The sequence below is a fragment of the Colius striatus genome, chromosome 7, assembly GCF_028858725.1.
Source record: "Colius striatus isolate bColStr4 chromosome 7, bColStr4.1.hap1, whole genome shotgun sequence".
Taxonomy (NCBI): domain Eukaryota; kingdom Metazoa; phylum Chordata; class Aves; order Coliiformes; family Coliidae; genus Colius; species Colius striatus.
The window spans coordinates 36,059,099-36,085,903 of record NC_084765.1 but is presented as its reverse complement, the minus strand read 5'-3'; the positions used below and the strand labels follow the sequence as shown (position 1 = coordinate 36,085,903).

Here is a 26,805-nt window from a genome sequence, read left to right as displayed (position 1 = left end):
GTCAGCGCGGCCGGAAGCGCCCGCGGCCGCGGGTTGGGGCCGCCGCAAGGCCCGGGCTCCGGCGGCGCGCGCGGGGACCGTGCGGGTGCGTGGGGCGAGCGGGGCGCGTCATGGCGGGGGCAGAACGGCTGTGTGACGGGAGCACGGCTGCGGGAGGGGCGCAGCGGTGGATGGGGGGGTGTGTGAGTGTATAAGGGGCTGCGCGTCTGCGGGGGGTGCGTGGGTGTATAGGGGGTGCACGGGGGTGTGTGGGGGTTACAAGGGGTGCACGGCTGCAGGAGTGGAGGGGCGTTGCGTGCTCATGGAGGCTGAGCACTGCTGCGGGATCGCACACATGCGGGGGCCATGTGCGTGGCTGCACGGGGGGTGTTTCCGCGGAGCCCTGCAGAGGTTCGAGGCTGCGGGGCGGTGGGAGTCCCGGCAGCGGTGCGTACCGCCCCTCGCTGTCTGTCCCTGCAGCTCCGGCCGCCCGCGGGGAGCAGCGCCGAAGCAGGGGCAGGAGATGAGGCGTTTCCCGTGGGGGAGGTCGGTGAGGGGCTGTGCTGCAGCCCACGGCCCCCCCAGGCCCCAGCGATGCAGCTCCAGCTCCTCTGCCAGCCGTCCGCTGCCGGAGCACCCGAGCCAAGAGCCCGCCCAGGGCCAGCGGCGCATGAACCCCCTCAACATCCAGATGCTGTCCAGGACCCTCCATGAGCAAATCTTTCGGGGGGCCCAGGTGCACTACTCAGAGTCAGACATCCAGAGGAGCGTGGAGCACCTGCAACGGCACGAGCTGTGGGGCAAGGAGACCTCCACGCTGCCCGACGTGGACCTGCAGCTGCCCCGCATGTACGGGGACAACATCGACGAGCATTTTCGGCTCCTGGCACAGAAGCAGAGCTTGCCCTACCTGGAGGCGGCCAACGAGCTGCTGCGCTGCCAGCTGCCCCCCATGCCCGCACAGTGGGCATGGCGGCTGGGCTGGACCCGCTACGACCCCGACGGGCGAGAGGAGGCCGTGGACTTCCCCAGGGAGCGGGCGGTGGTGCTGGACGTGGAGGTGTGCGTGGCTGACGGGCACTGCCCGACGCTGGCCGTGGCAGTCTCGCCGCACGCCTGGTGAGCTGGGGTCACGGCGGGGGGGGACGGCTTCGGGAGGGATGGGGATGCTCCTGAGCTGAGCCTCTTCCCACAAACACCGCTGGCTTGTGAGGAAAACAGAGCTGAGCCCTGAAGTGTGGCTGTGGGATGTGGGATGTCCGTCCGGGGTCGGTCGCCTCCCTCCCAGGGCTGGGATCCTGCTCGGCAGTGGGTGCTTTTGGTCCCAGGAGCTGCTGCTTTGTTTCCTAAAGGCTGTGGGTGCTGCTCGTCCTCTGCAGGTACTCGTGGTGCAGCCGGAGGCTGCTGGAGCAGCGGTACTCCTGGTCCAGCCACCTCACCCTGGCCGACCTCATTCCCCTGGAGAGCCCCGCAGGTGCTGGCAGTGCTGGCAAGCAGGACTGGCCAGAGAGAGTGGTGGTGGGACACAACGTGGCCTTCGACCGGGCATTCATCAAGGAACAGTACCTCATCCAGGTAATCCACCCTGCTGGTGCTTTGTGCTGGCAGCTGCAGTTTGTTACTGGGCTGATAGTTTGCATCAGCTTTTTGAGGTTATTCTGGCAGATGCTGTTCTGCACAGACACCCCACAGTTGTGCTCGCCTTGGCTGGCAGGGCAGGTTGAGGTTGGATGTCTTTAGAGGGAGACATTCTTGCACCCTGTGAGGTTGCTGGAGGCTGCAGGGTTGCAGCTGGGGATGTGGCAGGAACCTGTGAGCAGCTGACAGCCTGTCCTGGGGATACTCTTGGCTCTCACAAACTAGTGCCAGGAGGCAGAACTTTGCCTTGACAAAAGCTGCCTAAGCAGAGGCTTGTGGCTCTGTGACACAGGGCAGTGCTTGCTGGCATGTTTCTGCTCCAGTACATCCCACATTATCTCTTTTCCTGTGTCTGGCACATCCCAGGGCTCCCAGGTGCGTTTCCTGGACACCATGAGCATGCACATGGCCATCTCGGGGCTGACGGGCTTCCAGCGCAGCCTCTGGATGGCTGCCAAGCATGGCAAGAGGAAGGGACTGCAGCAGGTCAAGGAGCACATGAAGAAAACACGCAGCAAAATGGAGGGACCAGCTGTGAGTAAGGGAGCTGGGGCGCTGGCAGTGGCATGGTGGGCACTGGGTTTGATCTTGTAACGGGACCATCTGCTGCTGTACTGGCAGAACAGGAGCTGTCAGAGCTCTCGCAGCACCTTCCAGATGAGGTGACCTTGGTTTAAAAATGGAGGAGCAGCATCCTTTACCTCTCCTGATGTGGGAGATGCAGTGTCTGAGCTGCCCATTGTTCGCAGATCACTTCGTGGGACTGGGTGCACGTCAGCAGCATCAACAACCTGGCAGACGTGCACGCGCTCTACGTCGGGGGGGAGCCCCTGGAGAAGGAGGCGCGGGAGCTCTTTGTGAAGGGCACCATGGCTGACATCAGGAGTCACTTCCAGGTATGAGTGGCCACCCCAACACCCTGTCTGGCAGCGGGAGCCAGGGATGGGAGCAGCTGCTGGGGTAGTTTCATTTTACTGCCCTTTCTTGCGAGAGTGTTGGGGGTGTGTGGGGCCGTGACGTGCCCCATCCTCCCACAGCCCCTGCGCCTTGTCCTGTGCACTCTTGTCCTTGACCTTGTCACCCACCTTTGCCCCCAGGACCTGATGTCATACTGTGCCCACGATGTCCGGGCTACCCATGAGGTGTTTCAGGAGCAACTGCCGCTCTTCATGGAGAGGTGAGACCTGCCAAGCCCTGGCCAGTGTTGGCCAAGGGGCTGCAAGTTTGGCCATCAGCAAGGAGGACCACACTCCCTCAGGGGATGGGATGTGGCTCCTCTTGTCTTTTGGGGGGTGGTGGGAGGTTGGGGGGCCCTGAACCTGTTTCCAGGAGGGATTTCAGACCCTCACCTCTAGGTAAAAAGGGGTAAACAGCAGCACAGTGTGGCTGGAGGAGGTGAGCAGGCTTAGTGAGGCAGTGATACAGCTTTGGGGTTGTGGCAGGGTTGTTTTTAGGACAGTAATTTCTGTGTGGGGCAGGCAGAAGGTAAATCTGTGTGGGTTTGGGGGAAGAACATTGAAGGCTGTGCGGGGCAGGGAAAACTAGGTGGACACATTCACATCCATTTCAGTCTGGTGCTTTCAGGGCAAATCTCCTCCAGCAGACATCTGATTGCTCACTACTTTGGGATCTAGGTGTCCCCACCCTGTGACGTTTGCAGGGATGCTGGAGATGGGGGTGTCCTACCTGCCAGTCAATGGGAACTGGAAGAGGTACCTGGGCGATGCTCAGGACATCTACGAGGAGCTGCAGAAGGAGATGAAGAAGTCCCTGATGAACCTGGCCAATGATGCCTGCCAGCTGCTGCATGAGGACAGGTACCCCTGGGCTGGGGCTGCGAGTCCTGCCATTCCCAGGACGGAGCTGGGGGCTGTGGGGTGCTGCTGTGATGTGACAGCAGCACGTCGGCAGGTACAAGGATGACCCCTGGCTCTGGGATCTGGAGTGGGACACGCAGGAGTTCAAGCAGAAGAAGAATCCAGGGAAGAAAAAGAAGAAGGATCAGGATGGGAACGGCAAAGCCTCCCCAGTGGCAGCGGGTGCAGACGAGTCCCTGCCGGAGTGGCAGGAGGGTGAGTGTGGCTGGTCCCTGGAGAAGGGGGACTGAGGAACACCTTCCCATGGGTGCCCAGGACATGGTTTGCTGGTGCTGGTGGGGTGAGGCATCGCTGGCCTGTGTCCCCATGCTGGGGCACATGGTGTGGTCTGGTTTGAGGTCCCTGGTGGTGTGGCACAGAGGGATGGCTGTTTGCCAGCCTGTCCTCATACCCCAACAGACCCTGGTCCCCCTGGTGAGGATGAGGAGCTGAAAGCCCCTGCGAGCCAAGTCTGCCTGGAGCGTCTGAAGGAGACGGTCACGCTGCAACCCAAGAGACTGCAGCATCTGCCAGGGCATCCAGGGTGAGTGAGGAACCTGGATATCCTAGGGTGAGTGAGTGGGGCAGCCTGAGTGTCCTGGGGTGAGTGAGTGGGGCAGCCTGGGTGTCCTAGGGTGAGTGATGAGCCAGGGTGTGCTGGGGTAAGTAAGGCAGCCTGGGTGTCCTGGAGTGAGTGAGCTGGGGAGCCTGGGGGCTCTCCCAGCGCTCCCTGACTGTCCCTGCTGCTCCCCAGCTGGTACCGCAAGCTGTGCCTGCGCCTGGAGGAGACAGGGTGGGTGCCAGGACCCAGCCTCATCAGCCTGCAGATGAGGGTGACCCCAAAGCTGATGCGCCTGGCCTGGGATGGCTTCCCTCTCCATTACTCGGAGAAGCATGGCTGGGGCTACCTGGTGCCAGGGCGACAGGACAATTTGCCAGCAGCCTCCTCCTCAGAGGAGGGCCCTGCCTGCCCACACAGGTGAGGGGAGTGTAGTGGGATGCCGAGCTGGGGACTTGGCATGGAAAGGTTTGGGAGCTCCCTGGGACCTTGCCCAGGTGCTGCCCCAGAGCCTCGAGTCTCGTGGTGGATGTGTGAGCCCTGCCCTCTGCCCTGACAGGGTGATTGAGCAGCTGTACAGGCAGTACTGCCTGGAGAAAGGCAAGGAGCAGCCCCCGGGGCTGGAGGCCACTGTGGAGAACGAGCTGCTGGCAATGGACAGCAGCACGATTTGGCAGAAGGTGAAGGAAGGGGTGGAGGGTCACTCAGTGGGAGGGAGATATGGGGCTGAGCTTCTTCCTGTGTACATGCAAAAACCAGCCCTGTGTGTGGCTCCAGGGGCTGGAAGTAAGAAATGACCTTTAACGAGTGTTAAATCCCTGGAGAATCAGTGACTGACCCACTTCCCCCTGGTCCCTCTGCCTCAGGTGGAGGAGATGAGCCAGCGGGAGGTGGATGTGGAGGAGAGAGTGTGTGGAGCGGACCAGAGCCTGGAGCAGGTAAATGGGGATTCCTGTGTGATGCGCTGGTGGATTGGTCCCTCTTTGCTCTATTTCCCCCCTTGCCATGCCTGGGAGCATCCCTGGCATCATGTTGCAGGAGATGGGTGAGCTGAGTGAGCTGATGGAGGCGAGGAGCCAGCCCTCGTACCACCATGGCAACGGTCCCTACAACGATGTCAACATCCCTGGGTGCTGGTTCTTCAAGCTGCCTCACAAGGCAAGTTGGGGGCTCCTGGGGGCTTTCTGGCCACCCTGCATCCCAGCTTCCCTTATCCTGCTGCACAACTGCATCCCCTTGTCTGTCACCCCGCTGGGACCCACTTGATACTGGCCCATGGGACGGGGTGGTGGAAGTGCAGGAGGATGCACAGAGCTAGACTGACGCAGAGCAGCGAGACACTGACCCTTGGCACCTCTTTTGCTTCTAAAGGACGGGAACGAAAACAACGTGGGAAGCCCTTTTGCCAAGGATTTCCTGCCCCAGATGGAGGATGGCACCCTGAGGGCTGCTGTGGGCCGCACCCACGGCACCAGAGCTCTCGAGATTAACAAAATGATCTCGTTCTGGAGAAACGCTCACAAGCGGATCAGGTGAGCAGCTCAGCCCCCGGCCAGGCTGTGGCTTCGCTGCAGGGGGAGGCTGTGGCACGGCTAGGGGAGGTGGTGTGTGTGCAGGGGGACTCAGCATCTCACCTGCTGCCTGTCCCACCCCAGTTCCCAGATGGTGGTGTGGCTGAAGAAAGGGGAGCTGCCTCGCGTGGTGACAAGGTAAGGGAAGAAGGTCCCCAGCCGGGGCCGTGGGCACTGCTGTGGGCGGGCTCTGGCAGGGTGATGCTCAGCTTCGCCTCTGTGCCAGGCACCCCGACTACAACGAGGAGGATGAGTATGGAGCCATCCTGCCGCAGGTGGTGACGGCGGGCACCATCACTCGCCGGGCGGTGGAGCCCACGTGGCTGACGGCCAGCAACGCCCGGGTACGGCTGCGCTCGCTCCTCTGGTGTGGAGGGAGCTGGGGCACCCGCTGCGTGTTTGGGACTGGAGGGAGCAGCCTGGGTTGGCAGCAGGAGTTGGGGCTGGATGCTGAGGTTTGAGGTGGAAGGGCTGGTGCAGAGAGCTTTTGGCTGATGTGTGCTTTGCCTTTGGGAGAGGGGTAGGAGTCAACAAGGGCTGCTGAGCTTCAGAATTTGGTGAAAGGAGAAGACAAGGCTGAAGAACCAGCTTTGTCCCTCCCCAAGCTCCCCGTCTGTGCTTCAGGAGCCCTGAGGCGAATAAAAACACGGATGATGCCCCACGTGTGCATCAAACCCGAGTTTGGCTTTCAGAGCTTCAGCGGCGCTGTGTGGGAGGAAGGCTGCTCCTGTCCCTGAGGAGCAGAGGTAGGCGGGGGGCTCGTGCTGAGCTGGGCATCGCGTTCCGCAGGCCGACCGTGTGGGCAGCGAGCTGAAGGCCATGGTGCAGGTGCCGCCCGGCTACTCGCTGGTGGGTGCAGACGTGGACTCGCAGGAGCTGTGGATAGCCGCCATCCTGGGCGAGGCTCACTTCGCCGGCATGCACGGTGAGCCGGGGCTGCGGCGCGGGGGCGGCCGTGCGGGGCAGCGGCGTGTCCCCCCCTGAGCCCGGTGCCGGCCGGTGCCCGAGCCCTGCTCCCTCCCGGCAGGCTGCACGGCCTTCGGCTGGATGACCCTGCAGGGCAAGAAGAGCAACGCCACGGACCTGCACAGCAAGACGGCGGCCACGGTGGGCATCAGCCGGGAGCACGCCAAGGTCTTCAACTATGGGCGCATCTACGGGGCCGGGCAGCCCTTCGCAGAGCGGCTGCTGATGCAGTTCAACCACCGGCTGACGCAGCAGCAGGCGCGAGCCAAGGCGCAGCAGATGTACGCGGTCACCAAGGGCGTGCGCAGGTGCGTGCTCGGCGCCACGGGCCAGCGGAGTGCCTGGCTGGGCAAGAAGGGCAATGGTATCAGCGTGGCCAGCAGGGCCAGGGCAGTGGTTGTCCCTCTGTACTGGGCACTGGAGAGGCCACACCTCAAATACTGTGTTTGATTCTGGGCCTCTCGCTGCAAGACGGACATTGATGTGCTGGAGCGTGTCCAGTGATGGGGAGTGGAGCTGGTGAAGGGTCTGGAGCACAAGTCTGATGAGGAGCAGCTGAGCCAGCTGGGGATGTTTAATCTGGAGAAGAGGAGGCTGAGGGGAGACAGGATCACTCTCTGCAACTACCTGAAAGGAAGTTGTAGAGAGGTGGGGATTGGTCTCTTCTCCCAAGTAATGAATGACAGGACAAGAGGAAATGGCCTCAAGATGCACCAGAGGAGGTTTAGATTGAACATTAGAACTTATTTCACCAAGAGGGTTACTGGACACTGGCACAGGCTGCCCAGGGCGGTGGTGGAGTCCCCATCCCTGGAGATATTTAAAAGACACATATGTGAGGTGCTGAGGAAAGTGGGTTAGTGATGGGCTTGGCAGTGTGAGGTGAGGGGTTGAACTCGATGTTCTTAAAGGTCTTTTCCAACCAAAATGATTCTGTGATTCGATGAGGTGGAGGGGGAGCAGGGACAGGGAGTTGGTGGCGATGGTGTCCTGCAAGACCTGGGCATGAGTCACTTTCCCCTCCAGGTTTCACCTCTCTGAGGATGGGGAGTGGCTGCTGAAGGAGCTGAACCTGGATGTGGACAGGGCAGAGGATGGATCGGTGTCAGCCCACGATGTCCAGCAGCTCCAGAGAGAAGCCATGAAAAGGTGAGATGCTCCCACCCTGATGGCTCTGGTGGCACTGGGGTGAGAGGTGGCGGGAGCTGCAGCGCTGTGGGGAGATGGATAGTCCCCATCCTCCCTCCTGGCTCCTCTAGGGCTGGGAAGGTTTGATCTAGGGGCTCTCAGTCTCTCCCAGCAAACAGTTACCAGCAGGAGGCTGCAGGGGCTCATCCAGCTGCCCCAAAGCGGGAGGGAGCAGTTGAGGTTCTCCCACGCTTCCAGCAAACCTCCCTCTGTCCCACCAGATCCCGGAAGAAGAAGTTGAAGTGGAACGTGGTGAGGCACCGGGTGTGGTCTGGAGGCACCGAGTCCGAAATGTTCAACAAGCTGGAGAGCATCGCCCTGTCCCCCTCCCCGCAGACCCCGGTGCTGGGCTGTCACATCAGCAGGGCCCTGGAGCCCGCCGTGGCCAAGGGCGAGGTAAGGAGGCGTCTCTCTCCTGCCGAGCTCTCATCTCTGCTCGTCCTCTCCACCCTGCCAACCCCACATTCAGCCTTTGGCTGCTGGAGACGTCTCGGAGCCATGAAGGAAACCCTTTTGTTTTGTCTATGTGCCATCAAGATAAACCAACAGCCCTGGATCCCACTGCTCTCTTAGCACCCATCTGTGTTTCTTTTCACCAGTTTCTGACCAGCAGAGTGAACTGGGTGGTGCAGAGCTCAGCTGTTGACTACTTGCACCTCATGCTGGTCGCCATGAAGTGGCTCTTTGAGGAGTTTGACATCAACGGGCGCTTCTGCATCAGCATCCACGACGAGGTGCGGTACCTGGTGCAGCAGCAAGACCGCTACCGGGCAGCCCTGGCCCTGCAGATCACCAACCTCCTCACCAGGTGAGAGCTGAGCACCAGTGCCTCAGGGCTGGGATAGGGCAAGCTCAGGGAGCTGGAGTAACAGCAACAGCCGTAGCTTTGCCCACAGCAAGCTGGTGCAGAGCAGTTTCCTTCTGCTCGAGGGAGGCTGGTGGCACTGGAAGGTGCAGCTCCTCACATGTGACTCAAGTGGCTGTGAATGGCTCAGCTTTGATTTCCAGGGATGTGCAGGCAAGAGGGGAATATGGTTAGTCTTGGGCTTCTGCAGCAACAGGGCCCAGCATTCTGCTCTGCCTGGAAGTGTCCCTGTCCCTCCCCTGCCCTCAGCAGCTCTGCTGTGAGCACCAGCACTGTTCCCCCTTCCACAGTGTGGGGCCTTCCTGCTGCTTCCCTGCAACCTAAAGCTCAGCCTGAAAAGCTCCTGCTCTGAAAGGGCTGCTGGTGCTCGCCAGCCTTCCTGCCTTTGTGCCAGCTCCTGTGAGCACAGGGCTTCCTGCGGGGCACATCCAGCCTCTGAGCTGCCAGGGAGGATTAGCCAGTAGCAGAGGGGCTGGACTCTTCTCTTTGATAGAAGAGGCTCAGCACACCTTGACTCTATTCCTCCCACATCCACTTTAGCAGTAACTTGGCCCTCCTGGTACCCAGCCTTAAAAAGCCCCTTGTCTTCCATCCACTGAGTGCTGTGGGTGCCAAGGAACAGTTCACTACAGCTGGCCAGTTTTGTGAAGCTGTAGCTTATCAGAGCCATATGGGACATGGGTCAGGGTGAAGCACAGCACCACCGCTCCTGTTTTAATTCCAGGTGCATGTTTGCTTACAAACTGGGCCTCCAGGATCTGCCACAGTCAGTGGCTTTCTTCAGCGCAGTGGATGTGGACCAGTGCTTAAGGAAAGAGGTGACCATGAACTGTGTGACGCCATCAAATCCAACCGGGATGGAGAAGAAGTATGGCATCCCTCAAGGTGAGCAGTGTCTGTGAGCTCACCCCCTGTACCCCCCAGGTGAGCAGTGTCTGTGAGCTCACCCCCTGTACCCCCCAGGTGAGGAGTGTCTGTGAGCTCACCCCCTGTACCCCCCAGGTGAGCAGTGTCTGTGAGCTCACCCCCTGTACCCCCCAGGTGAGCAGTGTCTGTGAGCTCACCCCCTGTAGCCCCCAGGTGAGCAGTGTCTGTGAGCTCACCCCCTGTAGCCCCCAGGTGAGCAGTGTCTGTGAGCTCACCCCCTGTACCCCCCAGGTGAGGAGTGTCTGTCAGCTCACCCCCTGTACCCCCCAGGTGAGCAGTGTCTGTGAGCTCACCCCCTGTACCCCCCAGGTGAGCAGTGTCTGTGAGCTCACCCCCTGTAGCCCCCAGGTGAGCAGTGTCTGTGAGCTCACCCCCTGTAGCCCCCAGGTGAGCAGTGTCTGTGAGCTCACCCCCTGTACCCCCCAGGTGAGCAGTGTCTGTGAGCTCACCCCCTGTACCCCCCAGGTGAGGAGTGTCTGTGAGCTCACCCCCTGTAGCCCCCAGGTGAGCAGTGTCTGTGAGCTCACCCCCTGTACCCCACAGGTGAGCAGTGTCTCTGAGCTCACCCCCTGTACCCCCCAGGTGAGCAGTGTCTGTGTGAGCTCACCCCCTGTAGCCCCCAGCTGAGCAGTGTCTGTGAGCTCACCCCCTGTAGCCCCCAGGTGAGCAGTGTCTGTGAGCTCACCCCCTGTAGCCCCCAGGTGAGCAGTGTCTGTGAGCTCACCCCCTGTAGCCCCCAGGTGAGCAGTGTCTGTGAGCTCACCCCCTGTACCCCACAGGTGAGCAGTGTCTGTGAGCTCACCCCCTGTACCCTCCAGGTGAGCAGTGTCTGTGAGCTCACCCCCTGTAGCCCCCAGGTGAGCAGTGTCTGTGAGCTCACCCCCTGTACCCCACAGGTGAGCAGTGTCTCTGAGCTCACCCCCTGTACCCCCCAGGTGAGCAGTGTCTCTGAGCTCACCCCCTGTACCCTCCAGGTGAGCAGTGTCTGTGAGCTCACCCCCTGTACCCCTCTGCAGTAGCCTCAGCTCAGGCAGAGCACTTGGCCTAAACAGCAGTTCCCTGAGGGCTCCTCTGCTTAGCATCATCCCTGCGGAGCAGCTGCCCTGCTGCCAGCCTCCCTCTGCCCCTCCTTTTCCAGTCCACAGGTGCTGCTGTTTCTCCCTACCTCTGACTGTTCTCCCATGCCCCCCTTTGCTTTGTGCCTCTCCTAGGGGCCCACCTGTGCACTCCCACCACAGCCTGGGATTAGATTGTGCCCTCCAGACCCCACCTTTTCCAACCTTTGGTGCTTTCTCTCCCCCTCCCCAACCTTAGCACAGCTCTGTTCAGGACCTGCCTTGGCAGGGCTGTGTCCTTCCCCAGCCACCCCAAGGCCTAGAGTCATCCCCCTCTTCACTCCCTCTAACCCTACCATGAAACTGGTGCCTCCGTGGTGTCCAGTAGCATGTCCCCAGCTAAGAACCTCCCCTCGTCTTTCTTCTCAGTCATTGGATACCTCAGATACCTTCATCCCTAGGTAACCTTCACTAGGAGTCTGACAGGCAAAGGGTGCATTTAGAAACAGGATTTATGTTCTATGGGCAAAAAAGGCACTTCAGTTCTCACCAAGAACAAGGCAAGTTAACCAAGGGCATTGCATCAGGGTCAGCAAAACCCCAGCAGCACGGCCCCCACCTCTGCTCCCGCAGAGCCCCAGGCTCCAGCTCCAGGGCAGAACAGCTCCTGGTTCCAGCTTCCTCCCAGGGCTGGTTCCTGCTTTCACACCGCCCCACAACCCAGAACTTGGCATGGATTTAAGGCTTTTTTTTCTGCTCCACACTCTGAAGTGCAGCAGCTCGTGCCCAGGGCTACGGGATGCTGCAGGCAGGGACCTGACCGTGCTGTTGCCTTCCAGGAGAAGCGCTGGATATATATCAGCTCATGGAAATAACCAAAGGCTCGCTGCAGAAGAAGTGACAACGCCACAGTGGCAGGACAGCTGTCCCGAGTGTGTGCCAGAGCCCAGCTGCCTGGCAGAAGGAAAAGCTTTTGGCAGGGACTGATCCTGGTCCCTCTGTTTCCTCTTTGCTGTAAGAAGAGATGTTCCTGTGGAAGAAGGTTTCGAGAGCAGCACATTGGAAGAGCAGAGGTGCTTCTGAGGGCAGCAGCCAGCTGTAACACCCGAGGCAGGGTGCTGCTTGCACACGCACGGGCACGAAGGAAGAAGTCATGAGGTTTTGGCAAGAGAAACAAGAAAACATTGTCTGTCCCTGAGCCAGGCGAGGCTGCTGCAGAACAGGCTCGCTGGGAGGAGGCAGCAGCAGCACCCACAGCCTTATTTCTTTCGTTGTCTCTTCTTTTTGGGTTCCTGGTTCTCGTCTGTTTGTTCTGCTGTGCTGCTCTGCAGAGGGGAGGGAGTAACAGTACAGAGTGTGATTATTTTTGTGGGATCATTGTGAGGAATGTTTACCTAGAGAAACCAGAACAGGATTGAGTTCTTTTCCTCCCTAACAAAATAACCTCAACATGGGACTCCTCTCACCCACTGAGACTTTCCCTGTGGACCCCCCAGTTCATGCTGGACCTTAGACCACAGGTTAGCAGTGGCAAGGACAGGGATTATTTGTGCTGGGTTTTGTTGTGTTGAAGCACTCAGGAAAATAAGGACAGAAGCACCAATAAAAACATGGACAATCAGCAAAGTAAATTGGTTATTTCTTTACCCAGCACAGGTTGTGTAAACTTTTGTCCAGTAGAGGAGAGGGTTCTGAGGGGAAGGATGCCTTGCAGGGTTTCCCCTGCCAGCTGTTTTATCAGCTGACATGCAAAAACACTTTGCATCATGCTGCAAAGGTCTGATCCTGGCCAGCTGGTAGGTCCTCAGAGGTAATGCTGAGAGACCTCTCTATATGTGGAGGCAAACAACAAGGCCTTAAGAGCAGTCTCACTTCTCTTAGACCACAGATATTGACACATGGTGCATGGAAATAAAGGCAGAGGGTGGGAGTGCAGGGAATGTGAGCCAGCCTAACTCTTCACTCCTTCCTATCAGCTTAGTATTAAAGTGAGAGCTAACCCAGGGGAGACAAACTGTCCTCATTTCCCATATACCTGCACAGCTCGCAGCTACAGTTGGCCTCAAAAAGAGGGGGAAGCCTATTGGTAAAAGCAGCTAGATGAGTTCTGACCTGGTGGTTGTCTGGCTCATTTTCAGCATCCTCTGTGCTGTGCTCCTGCAAGGCACTGTCGAGCATGGATGCGTTGATGCGGAAGTCCCGGGAGGTGCTGAGCTTCATATATTGCATCAAATTCACCTGCAGCAACCAAGGTGAAACAAGAGGGGGAAGAGGACATATGCCATTAGCATCTTTGTTTAGTTTTCTACCCTGCCTGGTCCTTTGCACAGCCCTAAGAACATCACAGCAATGCTGCAGGACTGAAGTGGAAGGTGGGTGAGGCAGCACCTGCCTCTGTGCAGTCCTGTGGCACAGCTCTGTTTTCCCAAGAGCCCAGCAATTCTCACTCTCACATAGTACCCTCATCATGAACAGGAGAGAGATGGACCATGAAACAGGATGGTGGAAGAGGGGTAAGGAAAGCTGGCATGAGGTGTGTTAAGTTTCTGCTCAACCAGAAAGCACACAATTCGGTCACAGGCCATTGGCAGCTGCTGGTGTCAGTGTGATGGCAACTCAGCAGCACAGAGTGCAAGGTCCTGCCACCTCCCCAGCTTGAACAGGAATAGAGGCTTTATAAGGTGGACCAGCAATAGCCCTCCACCGTGGTGCTGAGCCTCCTGTGTTCAGGTCCCAGAGGGGGTTGTGCTTCACATTACCTTTGATTTCTTGGAGAGATGGATAAGGAACTTCTCATATTGCTCTATTGCAAAGATCAGGTTTGGGATGGGTTTGGTCTCCCGAAGCACCTTGGCCTGAAATGCAGAAAGGAGTGGGAGGGGTTCTCTTGGAAGTGAACAATGATGCTGTACCATGACATGAAGAAAAGATTCTCCAGTAGCCTTGCTCCATGCCAGTCCTGCCCCAGCAAGCCTTGCCAGTTTGTTATTGGTTTTAAATTGACTCCCACAACAGCTGTATTTTGTCTTCTGCCTGCAGCCCACAGCCCTGAGGCGCCTGACAGCCATTGGAGCAAAACCTTCCTGTACTCTAGCTCTGCAGAGGCATCACAAACATTTGCCTTCCAGGCAAGGAGCACGTGGCTGTTTCACCATCTATTTGCCCTGTTTATTTCCCACCACTGGTGTTTGTTCCCCAGGGTGATGATAAAGCAGTAAAAGGACACATTTGAGCCCATTTCCATGCACTTTGGGAACTGCTAGGAAGGTCGTGCTTGTGGTTTTGAGACCCTTCATATCCCAGGAATGTCTGGGGCAACTGCTGAGACAAGAGGCACTGCTGGCTGGGAGCAGAGGACACACAAAACCAGGAGCCTGCTGGCCTGTTCACTTCTCCCACCCAAGCCACCCAGTCATTCCCAGTTGCCTTACTTTAGTGGAATCCACTCCTTGATCTTTAATTGTACTGATAAATTAAGAAGCACTTAGTGCAGTATTAGTTCCAACAAATAAGTTTCTGTAGTTTCATAACTTATTTCATCCTTTGGAATATCAGCCAAGACAGACTGTCCAGACTTTACCTTTGTTTCATGGCTGTGGGCTTTCAGGCTGCATGTAGTGACAGTGGCATTTTTGGGTTGGTTTTTATTTGTTTGAGGTTTTTCTGTTTAGACTTTCTCTGAAGTTAAGGTAGAATAACTTCATTTTCACTTAAAAGGCCCTACGGACAATTTGTCATTGGTGATCTGTAAGAAGCCACCAGGTAATACAAGCCTTGAAGTGTGATCCCAAGTTCACATACAGCCCATGTTCTAAAAGAGAGTGAGTCAACCTTACCATGACTGTGGAGATTGCAGCAGCTTCATCCTCTTTCTTCTTCTTTTTCTTCTCTTCTGCAAAGTTTAAGCTCTCACTGTGGATGTTCTGAAGAAGGATGCCAAAAGATGGGGCATTAGAGGGTAAACAAGGAAGAAAGGGCAGCCAAGTAAGGCCAGAGGAGTCTTTGCTCTGGCCAGCCAACAGAGTTACCAGCTAGATGACAGAAAGGTAGTGATACAAGAAGGATGGAATTGGGGTCAGCTCCAAAAAAAAAGAAGGAAGGAAAATACAATGTCATCATTTATATATTAGGAAATAGGGATGTGTGAGAAGTCCCCAGGAGTGGTAGCTCTGCACACCACTCCACCTTCCCCAGCATGCCACGTCTGTTGACAATTCCTCACTCAAAAATCTGTTTCCTCTCCAAACAGCTAAATCATATCTTTGGCACTGCAGTTTTTGGCACCCACATTACTTTACACTGTGATGACTGCAGTGTTGTTGACCTTTATTTGCCATTGTGGTTAACAGCAGTATTAATCTCTTCCATAAGAAAAAAAAAAAGCATGAACAGAGAGGGGAAAATAAAAGCTAAAAACCAACTCCCTGAACACCCTCTTCCTTCTTTCCCTGCTTGAGCAGAAATCAACATGCTTGGTCCCAGTGGAGCTGAAATACCTCAGACTATTATTTGACACAGTAAAGCTTGAAATACAAGAAACTCAAATCATGTCAAGAAGATTAATAATCCCCAAATGTGCCCATGTATTGCAGCTGATACACCACTCTGCATCAGATAGCCTGAGATTCTGCCACAGTTAATTTAGGCCTTACCTGTACATAAGTAATAAAGGAGTAACACTGTGGGGTCAAGTGAGAACCGGAGAGCTTCACCTGCAAAGAAGCAGAGAGGCTGGGGTAACTTCCAGCTGAAGGCAATGAGCCATCTCCTCCAGCCCTTTGCTCACACTCACCAGCTTTTCCAGCCTTCCTGGGATGGTATTGGAGGTGCTGCGGCAAGCTTGGATGTACTGCAAGGAAAAGGCAAGAGAGTTGCTTCTAGGCAGGCTGTCTCCAGGCAGGGCTCAAAGCAGCTCATCTCTTGGCACAAGGGAGAGGGCAGGATTTGCTAGAACTATCCTCTCCAGTGGCTTGCTCTATCCCAAATGCCATGTCTGCATTCCAGGGCTGTGAGAGAGCCAAGGGAATTCACCACCTTGTCTCAGCCTACCTCCACCAGCCTGTCTTCATGGCCCAGTTGCCTGATGCTTCAGCCTTGGGTGGGACTGAGTGGCAAGGGCAGGACTGCAGAGCACCAAGACCCTACTAGTGCCATTCATTGTGGCTGCCCACAGAGGAACCTACAACATAGAGTGGGAATGGCCACACCAAGCCACACACAGCCCAAGCCAGCTTTCCTTTCTCTCCTGCATTGGTACACCTAGCCCTGCTGCAGAGAGGTCATGAAATGGGAGAGCATGAAAGGCAAGAGAATAAGGACTCATCTACTGCAAGGGATCAACAGCCCAGTCCTGAGCATAGCTGCTGCCAGGGGTCACTGTGAGCTTGCTGGAGCAGATGGGGAAAAATGTTTTTAGATGCTAGCCAGCCCACTGTCAGCAGAGCAGCACTCACATGTTTGATGAGGGAGGTGAGAATTGCGTATGTCTTGCTGAGGCTTCTCAGCAGCGTGTCCACACAGCTCCCTGCAGGAAGTGCTGTCTGTACCAGCTCGTGATAAACTGTCAGAAGAGTTCCCAGCTGCAGAATTACACCTTTCTCCAGAGCCTGCATTTGGTTTGATGCCTGAGAAGACTCTTCTAGAAGAAAGAGATGAAAGACCGTGTGTCTAATGGATCCAGTTATGCAGGTAGGAGGCACAAAGACTGCCTGTGTGTCTGGTGCACAAAGCACCAGTGTGGCACAGGGAAAATGACCACTGGCAGGGTTTTGTGACAACACTCTCTTACACCATTCACGTGGAACCAGCTCAAGGGAGAGTTTAACCTGCCCTCAGAGGATTGTATTACCTGATGTGTCTGATGCCAGACTGCTGAATTTCTTGATAAGCCAATCCACCTCTTCAAGGACCTTATCTGCCTGACCCAGAACCAGCAGCTAAGACAGAAACACCAATAACAAAACAGGATTTTGGAGGAGTTTGGCACAACAGGATGCTACAAGCCACCTGTAGCAGAGTAGTCCTGAAAACTCCAGGTTGTTCCACAAACACAGCTTTGACTCACACAGACAGTGGGGGCTGCAGTCTTGGCATTCACTATGGCGAAATGGGACCGACTCTCCAATTCTATGTCCTGTCAGAGGGGAGAGAACAAACTCTGGTGAGTAAAACTTCAGCTGTGCCAGAGACGCATCAGTTCTGCTCTGACAGCACTCAGTGTTGAAGAGTTAGGCTGCTTCTGCATCCCACCTGATCTATGTCTCCCAGGCAAGCGTGGATGTCCTGTGCCAGCTCACGCAGCAGGCTGACGGGGCTCTTGTACAGCACGTGGAGGCTGAAGAGCAGAGACAGCAAACCCTTGCAGCAAGTGATATCCTCTGTGGGGAAGGGAAAAGAAAACAATGCATTGCCAGGAGCTCCTGAGGCCATTTAGGAACATCAGACATCCAGTGAGGGAAAGCCTCCCATTTGGTACGGATTTACCAGCCTGCTTTCCCAGAAATTACACTCAGTAGGTGAAGATCCTCCCAAAATACTGCAGTTACAAAAGCAGAGTTTGCACTGTGGGCATCTCATATCATATTGCAAGGGGAAATGTGGCACACTGGAGCCCTCAGCTCATAGAGAAATGATGACCAGAAGCACTGAGGAAGTGCAATACAAGCTCTGGCAAGAGTACTATCTTCCCAGAGTACAAACACAGATTTGAACAACAGATGTGCTAAATAGCAAGGGAGAAAAGCCAAGTGAGCAGCTTCTTCAGCAACGCTAATGTTTATAGAGATGGAGTTTCCTCCCTAACACTCGTGATGATAGCCTCAGTGTCATGGCAATCTGCCACAGAATGGGACCTAAATGCATCTGTAGCAGAGGGGTAAAAACAGGCCACACAACAGCAGAGCATCTAAAGGTCTAATAATAGACACATCACATCTAAACATGCTCCCCAAAGGCTACTTACCGAGAGCGTTTTCTTTGCAAACTTTGACTGTCCAAGTCAGGAATTGAAGGAACTGTATAAGAGGGAAAAAAAAGAATCACGGCTTTGAAACAGCATTCAAAGTACAAACCTCATAATAAGTTAAAAAATTGAAGACAATGAATCACAGTAAAGGGAGATGAGCAAGGTCCCCTGCTGGCAGAAAGGCACCTGGCCATGCTCTGGTGAAGTTCCACAAGGGACACTTAACCTAATAACAAGAGACAAGCTGAGATCCAGGAGAGGGCAATGGCTATATGTTCCCTTGGCCAGAGTAACAGCTCCATTTAATTTAAGGTAAATGATGACTCCAGACTGCTGGCACACTTTTAGTGCAGTCCCCAGCTTGCAAAATCAGGGCACTTTAGAAGATGCCTCCTTGCATGGAAGGAATTAGGCACTCGGCCACTTTGGACTGGGCACAAGTCTGCTGGCCATTGTGAGCTCTGTCCCCATGGGGAAGCCAGAGCACAGCCAGGCTGTTAGGAGAGACCCTGCTCAGGAAAAGGAGTCAATTCAGACTGTGGGTGTCCAAAGGCAGGATCAGAACATGCAGGAGTGTAGTGGGGATACAACTTTACTGTCCCTGCAGGCGTTCGACAGGAGTGTGCTGGGTAATGTTACAAACTGTCACTTGGACATGGTCTGGTCTGCAGGAGCATGTGACACACGTCAGAGCTCTCAGATCTCAACCCAATCTGATAATGTTCTTCCCACATCTATGGCTATGACACCCATCCCTGCCACCCCAGGAAGGTCGTGGAGCACCTGCTGAGAAGTTGGATCCAGGAGTTTGGACAAAGTGGAGAGAACTGAGATGAGTGACTGCGTTTCCTTGGAGTTGAAGTCATCTTCAGCACTGCTGAACTGGTTCACCAGAGACCTCTGGTCACGGGAAGGAAAGACAGAGTCCCTGAGCGTGCATGCTTGTTGCAGGGCTGTTTTAAGCAGCAAATAACCAGAAGCTGCAGCAGATAAAGGAATCAGCACCAAGGAAAATGATAAAGAACATAAAAAGAGGGCTCTTTTAAAGAGCGAGTGCTGGGTTTTATTATGAGTGCTTACACTGTGTATAATTCAGTGTGACTTTGACAATACTCAAGTAAGTTTAGAAGGGCACTGAAGGCCACCATAGCTCTGTAAATACACGTGTACTCCAACCCAGCTCTGCACAGCACCCTGAGGAAGCTTTCCTTAGGGATCAGAAACTTTTGTGAACTGCCAGTGAATTAGTGTCGCGGTTGCCATCGCATACTCAGTCCCGTGGTCAAGCACCAGAGAGCTAGCAGTGTTTTCTGCCAGAATTATCAGTGCTTTGGAACACTTGCAGCACACAGTGGTATTTACCTGAAACTGTCGGATCTGGAAGGCAGCTTTCTCTGTGACATTAATATCCGTCTCTTCTGCGTCACCATCAGTAATATCTGGCAGAGACAGAGAGGTGCAGAAAAAAAAGCTAAATGCCAAGAGCAGAATATGGGATTTATTTCCAAAAGTGGGAAAGACTGCAACTGCTCACAGCTAGAGGAGGAATACAGACTGCAAAACCATGGTGAGCACAAAATGTGTTAAAGGCAAACTTCAAATAGATGAATGCTATATCAGACCCCAACTATCCTCTGCTGGCAGACTGAGCTCTATGAAAACAAGCAGAGATATCTCTGGAACTTGCCTCTGATGTGAAAAATCAACACTACTAAGCCCACTTTGTTCCTGAGAGACAGGGATCAGTCCCTTTTCTCTCTAGTTAGGGACCCAGTGTTCTTCATCCACATACAGACTGGAAGAAGGCTAGAACCTAGAGCAGAATTGTCCCATGTACCTACCCAGGGCTTGGAGGAACTGGGGGATCCTGGCAGCATACAGTTGCTGCACTGTGTTGAAGATCCGCAGCAAACCTTCCAAGCACAGCAGCGAGATGCTTTTGCCCTTCTTCTTCCCTGACTCTTCAACAGCAGTGGGGATTGAAGTGTACCTCCAGAGCAGAACCCTAGGGGATGGGAGATGAGTTAATATCCCACGCTCCAGTAAAGCTGGCTGCACAGTGCAAGAACTGGAACAGGGCTAATCACAGGTTCTACTCTGAGGACTTTATTTTTAATATAACTAAATTGGAAGGTCTTTTTCCTATAGGAAAGAGAAGGGAGAAGAGATCCATCTTTAAGATTTTGTTTCAGACTTTTGTTTCAGCCAAAGCATTCTTCCTGCACAGCTAAACTATTTAATTCTTTTCAAGGGACCTTCCAATCCCATTTCAAGGCCATCTTTCTACACGCATTTCTTCCGCCCAGCTTTCCTTCTGTCTCAGACTACCCAAACACTGGCCACTTGTGTCAAAACTGTCAGGGACAAAAAGAGCTTTTCTCTTGGCAGTTTGAATCTCTGAAATGTCAGATATCGTTACAGGGCTGTATAGAAATACAGTCAGAGAATCAGAGAAGTAAAAACAGGCAAAGATAAGTGAAAAGCTTTGATGGAAGCAAAATTGCTTGGCCCAATGGAAACTCCTCTATTTGTAGGCAAACATCCCTTTTTTTCTTGCTCTCCTAAGCCCACTTCTCCCTTTCTTTTTTTTGTTCCCTCTCCATTCTTCTCATTAGTTCTGTTGCCTGCACAGATGATCTTATTCTATTTCAATGTCCAGTCACACAAAACATGTAGCTCACATGTAGTCCTAATGGCTACAACAAAAATAGCCTCTATTGTTTGGGGTGGGACACAAAACAGGCATTATTCATGGCAGGGGTAATTTGCATTTTGTGCTCTCTGCTGACTGGGATCTGAAAAGACCCCATGCAGATATGACCTAGATCCCCAAAAACATTTACATAGTTAACATTCTTGGATTTTCAAAGGATTAGACGCATGAATGTCTTCAAGAATCTCGCCAAAGTCCTAAGCAAATGTTTTCTAAAGCTTGTGTCCCTCTCACATCTGTTGTATACTGTAGCTGGGAGGGAATTTGAGGCCTCGAGACTTCCCCCTGTAACTATCCCATATTCTCTGTGACAATAAGCGACAAATCAAAATTCAGAGAGAGGCTGAAAACAAGTGTTTGATTCTTCCAGGCCAAGCACCATTATTAGAGCTGTACCACTCACACTGGGACAGAAACTGTAGTGCCTCCACTTGATTTCTCTGGAGCAAAGGCAACAATCTCAACTGGAAAGAATAACTCTTTGAAACAGTTCTAGACCACGTTCTTCTCTCAAAACCCTCCCTGAGAACCAAAAGTGCCCCAAATGCCTTGCTGTTTTTTTAGGGCCGACGTCTCCACATGCCACAGTGACTCACCGTGTGATTTTGCAGAGGTTCTGAAACATCTTCTCAGGATTTTGTCCATCTGGCCCATCAGTTTGTCCCGTCTCTTCCAGCTGCTGCACCTTCTGCAGAGCCACACTGACAGCATAGCGCAGGAACTCTGTGCTGGAGCGCAGAACCGCCAGGCTCTCCTCGTGGCTTTGGGCATTGTCCCTGGAGAAGCAAGAGCACTGTCAGGGGGATGAGAGTGCACTGAAAAAGCACAGGGATGGCCTACTGGATTCAGAATCTAAACAGGTATTTACAAATAAAACCATTGGCTGAATTCAGGGTGGAAAAGAGCCTTTCTCTGGGTAGCTTGCAGTGAGCACTTGTAGGACAGAGTTCCACCAGCCTTTCCAAAGACATCGACAGACATGGTTTGAACTGATGTCTGGTTCTGTTCCACAGAGCTCAAATGCTGGAGTCTGTTGTCTGGGGAATGGCTCAGGACTGGAAGAGCAGAGGCTCTCCAAGGCCTTACAAATCATAAGCAAGGTCCAGAGAAGCTGTTTTGTCAATACCAGGAGTTGCACAGCTCTGGCTCCTACCTAGACTATGATGCTCTCCAGACAAGTGCTGTCACAATATACAGAAACAAAAATGCCTGTACTGTGTAGGCAGTGCACCACAAAACCAGCTTGTGAATAGGCTTCTCCAGACACGACAGCTTCTCACCTGAACAGAGCTGTGAGCAGAGTAGATACAAAACCCATGGACAGGAAGCTCCGTGCAGTTTTGTTGCCCAAAGTAGATTTGTTCTTTCCAGCTTTCTCCTTCAGGATTTCTGAGAGTTTGTTGTAACATGTAAACAGGCCCAAGACATCCTCAAACCTGTTCTTGCTGCAATAACAGAGAAAATCCAGTCTTCAAGTTTCCCATTTGAAGCCTCAGTTGCTGAATTACACAATGACACTTTCGAAATGGTAAAACCGTGACGTATGACACCTGTCCACCTCCCTAACAGTGTACCCCATATCCATTCCTCTTTGACTTGCTCTGCTATAAAATGTCACATCCCATTCTCCCACAACATGTGGCATTCAAAAGGAAGACATCATTCTGTGAACACCTGTGCCACAAAGCACTCTGAAAACACCACTCTGACTCTGTGCTGGCACCATTATCCTGCGCTCACCATGAGGCTGTACTCTGCAGGGCTAGGCACAGTATAGCACAGCTGGTGCTGGAGGATAGGGCTTGATGTTTTACCTGAAATTCCCTGTGTTGAAGTTGTACTCCATCAGGACCTCACAAATCCCCATCACCTGAATGGCATAGATGTTATTCTTGACACCGACACCAGAAGACAGAGAAAAATCTGCGGATTTATCCTTAAGAGGTAAAGGAAACAAGTGAGAAATCTTTTCACAACCTGACAAAAACTCAGTGTCTTCTTCCACTGAGTCAAACCAAAAAATCTCATTTACCAGTTCAAAGTCCTCCAGCTCACTCTTGATCATCCGTCGTGTGACAGATTCTAGCATGTCTTCAAAGTTTTGCTCAAATCCCACATCCTCCTCCTCCTCCTCATCTTCAGCTCCTTGGCAGAGATGCACAGTGCTCTTATACCAGGCAAGACAGTGTTGGATACAGCAGAGCAGATGGGCCTGAAGGAAGCAGTCACACAGTCACACCCAGCCTTCTCGTTGGAGGTCACTGGCAGAAGTGGCCATGGGCCAGACTGTTATCACTGGATGCAGAGAGCCACAGCTGTCTTCAGAGGCTCATGTGAGGCTCAAGAATATGCCTCATTCCCAGAATGGGAGGATCTGTAATCCTACATGCACCTACCCAAGTGTAGCTTCAGACGATGCTGCCTGCCTGAGCTTGCCTATAGGGGATGTAAAGACTGAGCTGCCACTGTTCCCTCAACCCAGCTACCTCAGCTGCTGGGGGGAATGGAAAGGGAATCTCCAAAAGGGCTCTGGCTCTAGCTGAAGAGTCTACTCCCTTCCTGAGCACGCTACTGCAGCACAGCATGGGAGCTTCCTTAGGGGAAAACAATGTAGTTAATTTGAATTTGTTCCCTCAGAAACCCAATGAAACATTGAGGTCTCATCTCCAACAATTTCAAGGGAGCAAAACCAAATGGCAGATTCTTCCCCCTGCTAGACACACACGGCATAACTGTCATGTGGAATTAGGTTGAAGGAGGGAACCTCCCTCCTAGGGTGAGCTCAGTAGATAACAGAACTACACTATTCCTAGAGCACGTTTCACACAGGTTCCCCATAACCACTGTGCCAGGAGGGCTCTAATAGCCTGAGACAGGGGTGAGGTGTTCACCTTTATTGTCATTAAAAGAATTGCTCCAGGCTAGAAGAGGTTAAGAAACACAAGGTATTCAGCATTTTAGCTGTGGGCTACATGAGCTGTGGAACAGAGGAGCTTGCAGCTGTGGTCAGTCAGCACAGCTCTTACCAGTGGTTCTTGCAAAAAGATTTGATCTCCTTGAGCCATAATACATCCTTCAAGTTTCAGTGGAGGCAGGAGGTCTGGCTGGGGCAAGTAATATTGCTTTATCTGTCACAGAAAACAAGAAATAAAAATTAGCAGTTACTTGGTAACTGAGCCTCTTAGGTTGTTTGAAAAGAGAATACCATGTATTTGTGCTCCATTCCACAGAGCAAAAAGCAGCACTGTAATACTGGGGCTGTACATGTATGTGAGCCACATCATCTGCTCTATTAGTGATGAAAATTCCCTTTCGAGCTGCTTATGTACCTCTCAGCCAGGACACAACACTGCCCTAAAACCAAGTTTATCTGACCACTTGCTGTTGTGTTGCTTCAACATCCAGCATGTTGGACTGCACTTCACCTGCACTGCTGCTGCCTGTTACCCATCCTGAACACCTGGTCCCACTATGGCATCCAGCTTCCTGCCCCAGGAGTGCAGGCACTCATGGAAGCTACACTTGGCACCAAGACAAATCTATGAGAGAGCAACTCCTGGCTGCTTGGCATAGCACAGGAAAGACACCTGCTCTAACCACTGATACAGGACCAGGATAGAACAGAGAAGGTTATGTACATGTATCAAATGATGCTATACATTTGTATACATTTACACCAAGTTCCCAAGAAATGCCCTCTGCTACTCAAAAGCTGCCTTGGCTCTGTTCATGTGCCTTCCTCAGATCCTACACTGTCATGGGAAAGCTGGAATTAGTCAGCATGAACTCTTTGGATGATTAAAGGCAAGAAAATTACTTGTCTCAAAGCAAGCACAGCCTGTCCAATGGATTGAGGAAATGTGATTGTCTTGTTGCCATGAGCAACACTGTTGGGGGATGAGTTAATCCTCCCAGATCCTACATAGACTTGGGTATTCTCCCAATGGGAGGACAGCAATAATAATTATTGTGTCAGTACACATCCTCAGGGAAGTATGTGAGAGTAACTCCTGTGCACTAAGGAGGGAGGGCACAAAACACTTCTTTGGGCTCACACTGCTCGCAGCATCTCAGAACTGAAGGGTTGGAAAGGGTTCCAAGAGATCCTTTCTCTTCCACCCTCTGACAGGATATGAACCAGTCTCCAGACATTAATCTAGTCCATTCTCTGAACATAGCATGGGCCCAAGCATCTCCTTAGAGAAGTGCTGCAGCGCTTAAGTGTGTTTCCAGTGTAAGGCAAATGGATTTTCCCAACGTTTAACCTGAACTTCTTGCTATACTGATTGCAGGGCGGAATTCTTAGTCTCTACAGCCACGCAGCAGTACTTTACCTGGGACAAGAGTGTCTCCATTATAGAGCTGGCCAGCTGGGAGTTCCTGCGAAGGACATCATAAAACCCCTGAAGACAGGAAGGAAGGACCAGTTGGCTCACACAGCAGAGAAAATGAACCACATGCATAATAACTTGGTGTCATAAGACAGCAAAGACCCTTTGGCACCTCAGGGAACTGTGAGGAAGTAACAATGTGCTCAGTGTAGAACCCCATCCCTGGCAAAGTAAAGGCACCATAGAAAGAAGGGATGAATCAGAAAGAGTATGAATTTCCTCACAGGGGCCCTCTCACAAGCTGTATCTCCCTAGCAGCGGTGGCATCAAGCCCAGAGTGACTTTCACTCCTATTTAACACTAGCACTAGATCCAACTTCAAACTGTGAAATCCTGCTTCAAAGGCAAAACAAGCCAGCAAGGAACCTGTAGGAGGCAAAAAATACTTCAGACTGAGAAAGCTCAGTGGATGGATAAAGCAAGCACAAATCTTATAGCAACAGTGACAAATGCACCCAAAACTCGCAGCTCACTGAAGGTCAGTTGAAGCAAGTTAAAAAGGAAACAAAATCTGACCCAAACAGGTTTTTTTCCTCAAGGTGGTACCCAACAGTTACCTCAGGAACTAAGATATGCACCTAAAAATGGCTCTTTGTATTAGGCCATCTGTCTCAAGAGGTCTCAGGGACAGACAAGCCTGTATAGAAACTTGCAGAAGGAAGAGGATAAAAGAGAGATCTCTGATGTATAGTCTTTTAGGAAGTTTCCCTGTAGTCTCCAGTCAGGGGTTTTTTTTGGGAGTCCATCATTAATTCCCATTTCCTAGGCCACACCACAGGAGTTTTGACACATTTTTGCTCTTAAGCATTGCACGAGATGAGGAAGATCCATCAATGTGTCTTGGGCTTATAATGGCCCAAAATAAAAAGAAGCAGAAAGACTGGGGGAAAATAACCCTAGTCCTTGGTACATGTGTCCCACAAAGAACATAACTGAGACGACAGGTTGTTCTCCACAATAATGTGATCATTATTTACCTGGGGCTGCAGTAGAACCAGGCTACAGAACAGCTAGTGGCTGTTGAAAAGGAGATTGAAGAAACCGTGTTTACCTCGTATAACATGAGTCGAACATCCGCTTGCTGGCTCAAACACCGCCTCAGGCTGCCCAGGATTTCAAGGCAGAAGGCCTCATTAGCTGCAGAATTATAGCAGGCATGAACATCTGCCTGGACCTGAGAGGGAATATTAGTCACGTTATACTGGTTACCATTCTTGAATATCACAACACAGAGCATAAGGGGCCCAAACAATCAGTGAAATAGTCCTGAGTGTGCTGCCAGGCTCTTCATCATCAGCACGGAGCAGTGTGAATGCTCCCCACAACTGTAAGACAGAATGACTCTGAGAAGCAAGGTCCCTAGGCCAGCTTCTCTTTGCACACTGCATTTCCCAAAGCTTTCCTTCCAGGACTAATCCTTTCCTCGGTAATATTTCCATTTTGGGGAAACGCTTTGCTCTTGAGTTGTTTCCAACAGTGCACATTAGACACAAGACTGTCCCACCCATCCCCAGCAGTGCCTGCAGAACAGCACTTACCTGAGAGGCACCAATGGCCTGGCTGCACTGGGAAGAGGCTAAGCTGCCCAGAATCTTGAAATTCCTTAACAGAAGCAAAAAGCCAGCAACTGCAGCCTTACGAGCATTGAGTTGCCTGCGAGGCAGGGGGAGGAAAGAGAAGCATAAGGAGAGACAGAAGCAGGAAGCGCAAAAGTAAATACAAGATCAACTCAGCAATGAAAAAGAATCCACAATTAGAGTGACTGGGCCCAGTGGGACTGTTCTCCAAGAGGGCAGCACAACCCCAAGGAATGAAGAACTTGGCAGTTTGCTGGGAATTCCCTTGCTCTGCAGTCTCACAACATTCAATTTCCTTTCTGTCCTTTCAATGCCCACAGCAAGGGAGAGCCCTGGGCCAAGACCCAGGTGTTAAATGTTCCCTGAAAACTGAGGGGAGAGTCTCACAGAGCTCAGAGTTGGAAGATTCCCCACAAAAAGCTGGTGTTTTGCTTTGCTCACCAAAATCCCCGATCTTTACCAAGAACAAGTTCTTTGTTTTGAATAGTAATCCTAATTTATCAATTCTACATTCATAACCAGGCAGCTACTGCCCAGCAAAATCCAGACTACAACA

The 26,805-nt window shown here is 52.9% G+C and overlaps 2 protein-coding genes across 4 annotated transcripts in view; one reads left to right on the top strand and one right to left on the bottom strand.

Annotated features, from left to right (window-relative positions):
- Nucleotides 1–21: 21 nt before the first annotated feature.
- On the top strand, nt 22–12,296 carry POLG (DNA polymerase gamma, catalytic subunit). Of its 3 annotated transcripts, XM_061999334.1 has the most exons (23): nt 22–85; nt 460–1,098; nt 1,359–1,554; nt 1,984–2,151; nt 2,367–2,513; nt 2,715–2,794; nt 3,252–3,434; nt 3,529–3,689; nt 3,894–4,017; nt 4,228–4,452; nt 4,592–4,712; nt 4,899–4,970; nt 5,071–5,190; nt 5,404–5,564; nt 5,688–5,741; nt 5,830–5,947; nt 6,393–6,528; nt 6,631–6,877; nt 7,596–7,718; nt 7,979–8,153; nt 8,357–8,565; nt 9,347–9,507; nt 11,444–12,295. In XM_061999334.1, the coding sequence occupies exons 2-23, from the start codon at nt 503–505 to the stop codon at nt 11,503–11,505; spliced, it is 3,639 nt and encodes a 1,212-aa protein (XP_061855318.1). In that variant the 5' UTR covers nt 22–85; nt 460–502; the 3' UTR covers nt 11,506–12,295. The 3 variants fall into 3 exon arrangements, with proteins under 3 accessions (XP_061855318.1, XP_061855317.1, XP_061855319.1); XM_061999333.1 differs by lacking the exon at nt 22–85 and having other exon boundaries at nt 329–1,098; nt 11,444–12,296; XM_061999335.1 differs by lacking the exon at nt 22–85 and having other exon boundaries at nt 329–1,098; nt 4,899–4,999; nt 5,088–5,190; nt 11,444–12,296.
- Nucleotides 11,142–26,805, bottom strand: part of FANCI (FA complementation group I) — a 24,826-nt gene continuing 9,162 nt past the window's right edge. Inside the window, exons 16-37 of the mRNA XM_061999337.1 lie at nt 26,211–26,325; nt 25,724–25,846; nt 24,616–24,684; nt 23,308–23,409; nt 22,314–22,493; nt 22,096–22,217; nt 21,562–21,726; nt 20,878–21,057; nt 19,410–19,573; nt 18,931–19,007; nt 18,352–18,468; nt 17,566–17,617; nt 16,854–16,981; nt 16,669–16,737; nt 16,453–16,540; nt 16,058–16,242; nt 15,397–15,453; nt 15,257–15,316; nt 14,441–14,527; nt 13,364–13,459; nt 12,717–12,842; nt 11,142–11,929 (exon numbers count right to left, since the gene is read on the bottom strand). Coding sequence (XP_061855321.1) covers nt 11,864–11,929; nt 12,717–12,842; nt 13,364–13,459; nt 14,441–14,527; nt 15,257–15,316; nt 15,397–15,453; nt 16,058–16,242; nt 16,453–16,540; nt 16,669–16,737; nt 16,854–16,981; nt 17,566–17,617; nt 18,352–18,468; nt 18,931–19,007; nt 19,410–19,573; nt 20,878–21,057; nt 21,562–21,726; nt 22,096–22,217; nt 22,314–22,493; nt 23,308–23,409; nt 24,616–24,684; nt 25,724–25,846; nt 26,211–26,325 — 2,428 coding nt within the window. The 3' untranslated portion in view covers nt 11,142–11,863. The remainder of the gene's footprint in view (nt 11,930–12,716; nt 12,843–13,363; nt 13,460–14,440; nt 14,528–15,256; nt 15,317–15,396; nt 15,454–16,057; nt 16,243–16,452; nt 16,541–16,668; nt 16,738–16,853; nt 16,982–17,565; nt 17,618–18,351; nt 18,469–18,930; nt 19,008–19,409; nt 19,574–20,877; nt 21,058–21,561; nt 21,727–22,095; nt 22,218–22,313; nt 22,494–23,307; nt 23,410–24,615; nt 24,685–25,723; nt 25,847–26,210; nt 26,326–26,805) is intronic.

What these genes read in the sequence shown, in the direction of transcription:
- POLG (XM_061999335.1), top strand. Translation starts at nt 335, where the DNA reads ATGCGGGGGCCATGTGCGTGGCTGCACGGGGGGTGTTTCCGCGGAGCC. An exon ending in GTCACCAAGGGCGTGCGCAG is followed by an intron (nt 6,878 to 7,595) that starts GTGCGTGCTCGG and finishes TTTCCCCTCCAG; the next exon opens with GTTTCACCTCTCTGAGGATG. An exon ending in CCGCCGTGGCCAAGGGCGAG is followed by an intron (nt 8,154 to 8,356) that starts GTAAGGAGGCGT and finishes TCTTTTCACCAG; the next exon opens with TTTCTGACCAGCAGAGTGAA.